The 6484-nt window shown below is 46.0% G+C and overlaps 1 protein-coding gene across 4 annotated transcripts; it reads right to left on the bottom strand.

The window, feature by feature from the left end:
• Positions 1-294: 294 nt before the first annotated feature.
• Positions 295-5507, bottom strand: LOC123180539 (E3 ubiquitin-protein ligase Siah2). 4 transcript variants are annotated; one of them, XM_044592609.1, is made up of 3 exons: positions 4402-5507; positions 4173-4220; positions 295-4084 (listed from the first exon to the last, which is right to left on the bottom strand). In XM_044592609.1, the coding sequence occupies exon 3, from the start codon at positions 1864-1866 to the stop codon at positions 640-642; it is 1227 nt and encodes a 408-aa protein (XP_044448544.1). In that variant the 5' UTR covers positions 1867-4084; positions 4173-4220; positions 4402-5507; the 3' UTR covers positions 295-639. The 4 variants fall into 4 exon arrangements, with proteins under 4 accessions (XP_044448544.1, XP_044448543.1, XP_044448542.1 ...); XM_044592608.1 differs by having other exon boundaries at positions 295-4081; XM_044592610.1 differs by having other exon boundaries at positions 301-1305; positions 1384-4220.
• Between the last annotated feature and the right edge of the window lie 977 nt (positions 5508-6484).

Raw genomic sequence — 6484 nt, 5'->3', positions numbered from 1 at the left:
AATGATAATGCTTGTGGTTTTTCCCTACATATGATTGAATCCTATAAGATTTTTTGTAAAAAAAACATTTATATTTCATTTCATAAGAAATCTGGAATTCCCCCAACCCTTTTGGAAAAGATCGTTTGCCTTTCCAACGACACGATCAAACAAACTCAAATCACGTAGGATTCACATGGACATGACATTCCAATCCTGTACTTTCTCTATTACTGCGCTTTTACAATTCTGCAATCAACGAGGCCCTAAACATCAAAGTAAGCATTAGGAGTATTAAACAATAGACTCATGAACTAATCAATACTCTGCAATTTCCCTGAAAAAAATGTGTGGCACGAGAAAAACCAGTTCACTCTCAAAAGTGGAAACACGCCCTAAAATATAGGCTGCTCTGTGTACATTTTGATGAAATACATGCCAACAAAATGTGACCATGAGAGCATCAGCATGGGTCTGAATTAAATCCAGGTGATAATAAGTTCAGAAATTCAAAAGTTGCTCTCTTGGTTTGCATCATAATTAAGTGACAACAGTTCTAGCTCAATGGGAAATGATCTTATGGACTAGTAGTAGTACTAATCGAGACGCATCAAGCCTTCAGGATAAATTAGATAGTAGGATAAGGTGGTGATGACCAAGCTATTTGATGGTAATATAGGCCGAGACCAGCGTAGTAGCATGGTCGTCTGAATGAACAGACTTGGGCACGACGAACTGGGCCAACTCGCTGACGTCTGGGAATCCATCGGCGATATCGGCGAAAGGAACATTGAATTCAGATTCTTGGTAATGGCTAGCTGCCGAGTAGCGGAGCTCGAGTTGCACCGTCTTGGATGCAGCAGCCGACGACCATGACTCGACGGCAGCGGGGTAAGGACTAATGCAGACCGCAGCGATGGTGCGACCAAACGGGTGGCTCACAACGTTTAGCAGGAGCAAGAGCTGGTTGCCGCCGTCACGGACGGCCGTGGTGACGACGTTGAAGCCGTCCTGGAGGTCGACGTCGAAGCTCTTCCCGACGCCGTCCTCGGTTGTGAGCGTCCATCCGTGCACGGCGGTGAAGTGGTCCAGGAGCGCTGCCATTGAGCCGACGAATTCGCAGGCGTCCGCGGGGCAGCGCGTGCCCGGCGCGTGCGCGCACGCCAGTCCGTGTGCATGCATGTCGTAGTAGGCCGGCGTGGCGTCGCAGCCGTGAGCGGCGTTGGGGCACGGCACGCGGACGGTCGCCACCAGGTTCTCCATGGCGCGGCACCGGCGGTAGCCAGGGCCGCGGCACGCCGAGCACACCGCCTGCCCCAGGTCACACTGAAAGCATCTCCATGTAAGAAACGTGTTGTCTATGGCTGAGGGAAGGATGGACGTGTGCGTATGTGTATGTTGTACCTCGAAGATTGGCGGCTTGAGTGGGAGGCCGCAGACGCCGCAGTGGAGGGCACGGGCATCCTCCACAGTCACGTTCGTGATCACCGCGTGCTCCGACGGCCACGGAACCGTGGAGGGACGCCTTTCCGGCGCCCAGCCGCTCCAGTTCTCCCGCGCCGCCTCCGATGGCCAGCTGCGCCAGGACCCAGCGCCCTGTGCCGCTGATGACCAGGGGCCCCAAGTGCCGCCGGTGACCCGCGGCTCTGTTGTCACCAAGCTGGCCCAGCTGTCCGTGAACCGGGCATCCGTCGACGGCCTGGTTCCCCAGGTTTCGACGACCGCGTCGTCCACCGGCGACCTGGTGCCTGTGCCCCAGGCATCGGAAGTTGGCCTGGCGCGCCCGGACCCCCACGCCGCCGCGGCGTCCTCTGACGGGCGCGGTGCCCCCTCTCCGTCCGTCTGCTGTGAGCTGCCGCCTGTGTTCGCTGCGATGGACCACGCCATACTTCGCCGGTGGTCGCCTCACTCAGACAGCGTCTTGTTTGTAGCACTAGTAACGTGTAGGTGGTCGCCTCATTAGCTGTTTGCAAGCCTCTTGGGCTACGCTGTTTTTTTTTTTTTTTTTGAGGAAGGCTACGCTGCCTTTTTATTAGGACCCCGATAACTGTCGAACGTTCGGTCTGGGGGAGCCAAGACCGAACGTGGAGGAATCGATCGAACGCATGCGTTCGGGACGAGAATCATCCAGCCCGAACACCCTACCTCAGCAGCCTACAGGCCTTTTTGTTGTGAAACAAGAAAAAGAAACAAAAGCCCAGTTTGCACCAATTTTTACTGTGAATAAAAAAGCCCACTATTGGACGTATAACTAATAAAGGCCAGATGTTGCTCCACTCAAAAAAAGGCCAGATTTTGCCATGCACTTGAAAATAATCACAAATGCTCCAAAAATAAAAATGCATGAATGAACCATGAGATCTCTACCACTATAAGATGAATGAACCAGAAAGATCTTCCTTGCAAAGATGTCAAAATGTATGAATTTTCCATGGCAATTATTGTTGTTTACCAATCAAAAACATGGCAAAAATGTGCAGTGGGGACACATATGAACTTGCCATTACCGAAAAAGTCCAAAACGAAATGTCGTGATAGATAATTTTTTTGAAGAAACAAGATACTACTAAAAAAATGCCAATGGTGTCAAACCAAAAATTGCCATCATCAATATAAACAAATTTTGCCAAGGTAAAAAAAGATCTTTTTTTGTGAAATGGCACAAAACAGAAAGAAAAAGTTCATGGCAGTTTGCATCCGTACCATGATGACAAGAAATATGGACTAAAATCTATATGCTTTTACTATATAAATTCGCCATCATGTGAAGCAAAAAACAAAAAATGCACCGTGTTAATATAGATAAATTCACCATGTTAATATAGGTCAAATAAAATAGTAAATCTTGCCATGGCAATAAAAGTTAAAAATTGCCATGGGAATTTAGATAAATTTGCCATGTTAATAAAGGTAAATTAGCCATGGCAAAATAAAAAGTAAACTTTCCATGCCAATAAAGGTTAAATATTGTCATGGGGATTTAGGTAAAATTGCCATGTTAATAAGGGTCAATTTAACATCGGCAAATAAAAAAGTAAAACTTGCCATGGCAATAAAAGTTAAATATTGCCATGTAGATTTAGGTAAATATGCCGTGTTAATGAAAGTATATTAGACATGGCAAAAAAAAGTAAAACTTGACATGGCAATAAAAGTTCAATATTGCCATGGGGATTTAGGTAAATTTTCCATGTTAATAAAAAGTCAAATAAATAGTAAAAATTTCCATGGCAATAAAAGTTAAATATTGTCGTGGGTAGTTAGGTAAATTTACCATCTTAATAAAAAGGTAAATTTGGCATGGCAAATAAATAATAAAACTTGCCATGGCAATAAATGTTAAAAAATTGTCATGAAAATTTAGGTAAATTTGCCATGTTAATAAAGGTGAAATAATTAGTAAAACATGCCATCGCAATATTTTCCATTTTATGTTGTTTTTGAAAATTTCAAGAAGTATGGTGACAATTTTAAAAATCAAAAAATTGCCATGGCAAGAAAGCAATGAATTTGCCATGCTTTGATAACTATATTTGCCATCTTCCAGGAAGCAAATTTGCCATGATGAGTAAACTAAATTTGCCATGATGAATTAACTAAAATTTTGATGTTTACATGGCAGAAAGTGTACGATTAGATGCCATGTTTGAAAACAGTAATACCGCGCCATGATCCAAAATCAAAAGTTGCCACCGCAAGAAAGCAATGAATTTTCCATAATCCGAGAACTAAATTTGCCATGATTCCATAACTATATTTGCCATCTTCCAGGAAAAATTAAGAAAAATTGTACAGTGAGACGGTAAATTTAAGAAAAAATTGTATAGTGAGACATGGCAACTTTGGAGGCAAAAAATATACATCAGAGTTGTGGCAACTGTGTCTATTCTCGCAATATCGTGCTAAATACGATGGCAAATATATGTCTATTACAATGGTAACTATTTCAAGCAGAACCTCGGGTACACATGAAACTAAACTAACTTCAGTACATAGCAAACTTACTAATTTATCACAACTTGAGTCAGAAAATCAGCTAGCAAAAATATCGCAGGATTTGAGACATGCCAAAGTGAACTAGAAACTGATGGTAACGTCCAAGCTGCTTCAAAATTTGAGCAACCCACATATCAGTGCAAAACATGAGAAAAGTAGTGTAAGGTACACAGATTACTGTAACAATTTACACATACGAGTTTTGGTTCAATTTGCATCGCATCACATAATTTCCCATGAATTATCTGTGAAAATGCATCAAAATTTGGTCAAGATTAGCATTACATCGCGTAGTTTTTGCAGTGAGTATACAGATAAAAATGGACATACAAATGTGATCGATTAGTATCACAACACGTAGTTTGTCATGAGCTGGAGCAAAAACTGCGTCAAAAATTGCAAGGAGTAAAGCACCCCGGGACGAACCTGAACGGCTGCTACTGCTTGGCGTGACCGTGGTCTTGGCTGTTGTTGCCGCTACCATGGCCGTGGTGGTGAGGAGTTCCCAAGACCCGGAGCACCGCCGCTTTTCGCTCGGCCACCTCGAGGCCCGCCGTCGGCGAGCTGTCGTGGCCTCTCTGGCGGATGCAGGGAGGGAGGAGACCATCGCTGCCGAACCCGTGGATGGCGAGTTACGAATGAATTCCATGAACTCCCCACAAAATAATGCTTAATTGCCATATACATCATTTACTGTATGAAAAAATGATGGCAACTTTTATTACGATGTATGTACCAGAAAGTATTTTGCCATGGCAACTTACATGACCATGCATACAATTATAACATCAATTTTGCCATGGTAACTTAATATGTTCAGCACTCTAAATTTTGTCCCTAAAATATGAAGTAGCCATGTTATGTGAATAAATTGCCATGTGCTATCTGAAGACAGAATCAAACAACAAAAACACAGCAAAAAGAAGGGGATCCAGAGATAGAACAAAGGGAAGGGGGAGGGGTCGCGGGCGGGCCTGCCAAGTAGGGAGGCGACAGTGAGACAAAGGAAGATGCGCCGGGAGCCCGCCTGGCACTGGGCGACGCGGCGGAAGGCGGATGCGAGGTCGACGAGGCCAGAATGGATCAGCCTCACCGCTGGCCAGCAACAGCTTTGCTCAGGTCGGCGCATCCTCGCCCGCCGGGCCTCATGCTGGGGGCCGCTGCTTGGGCCGACGCGAAGCTCGCCTCCCCAGACATGGGCCAGCGATGGCGCACGGGATATGTGCGGGTCAGCCTCACCGCCGGCCAGCAGCAGCTTTGCTCAGGTGGGTGCGGAGTCGCCCTCTGGTCCTCGCGGCAGGGCGCCGCCGCTTGGGCTGGCGATGGCGCACGGGATGCAGATCTATTCGCGGTGGAGGGTTGGGGAGGCGCCGGAAATCCAGCGGCGATGCAGAGGGCCAGCGGCCATGGCTTGGGAGCTTGAGGGGAGCTCCGGCGAGCGGCGGTGCCTAGCTATCGGGGCTGAGGAGGAGTGGTGCGGGTGAGGCAGGAAGAATGGATAAGGAAGAGAAAGAGAGTGCGGCGAGGAGGAAAAAGCGTTCGCAGCGACAGGTCCTCGTCCCGAACGATTTTGTTTGCTGACCTGTCCCCTCCGCATCTGTAAGATTCGCGCCCCTGATCCAATGGTGCATAGGGCGTTCGGGATGAGAACGAGAAAAACAGGTCGTTCGGAAGTTATTGATTCCGTTTTATTATCCCATCGATCACCGGTACATTGTCGACCATTTATCGCTCCATACGAAGTCCAAACGGCTTCGTTTCGTCTTCCTCCAAATTAAAGCTCGCCTTCAAACGCCTTGTTCCACGAATTTCCCAATCTAAAGGTCATAGTACCCGATTCATTAGAACATGTAAACATTTCTTTTCTTCCCTGCAAAAAAAAACATTTCTTTTCTAAGTTTGGACATTTCTCGTGGATTCGATGCACTTCCTATCCGTGCTCCAGTGTTTTTTAACTTATATTTTATTTGTTAAAATTATGATAAAAATATGACCCAAAATACGAATGAGACTAGTAAACCAGAATGATGATAGTAGTAAGAAACATTGTGTTCTTTCTTTGGTGTACGCTACGCGTCGACCGAGTGAAGACTGGATCAGATCGGCCGCCTCGATAGTTGTTCGATAGAGCGTGAGACGGCTCTTCAGCCTACCGCCAAGTAAACCGTAGACTTTGCAACAAGCATCATGTTGTGCTCGCTTGCTTTGCAAACAACCCTTTGTTGCAATGGTTGGATGCTTAACACCAATCACAACCTGCTTCGTCCGATCTAGCGTCAAGTCCTACAACATTTGCAACAAGTATCATGTTGCACTCGCTTGCTTTGCAACATACCCCTTGTTGAAATGGTCGAACCATCTCATCCCAACCACAAACTACTTCTTTCGATCTACTACCGAGTTAGCTGCAACCTTTGCAACAAGCACCATGTTGCATCTGCTTATTTTGCAATATACCTCTTCTCTTGTTGCAATGGTCGAATCATTTTGTATCAATAGCAACTTGCTC

This window comes from Triticum aestivum, chromosome 1D (assembly GCF_018294505.1).
Source record: "Triticum aestivum cultivar Chinese Spring chromosome 1D, IWGSC CS RefSeq v2.1, whole genome shotgun sequence".
Taxonomy (NCBI): Eukaryota; Viridiplantae; Streptophyta; class Magnoliopsida; order Poales; family Poaceae; genus Triticum; species Triticum aestivum.
The sequence above is the reverse complement of the archived record's forward strand: the minus strand, read 5'-3'. Positions and strand labels throughout refer to the sequence as shown.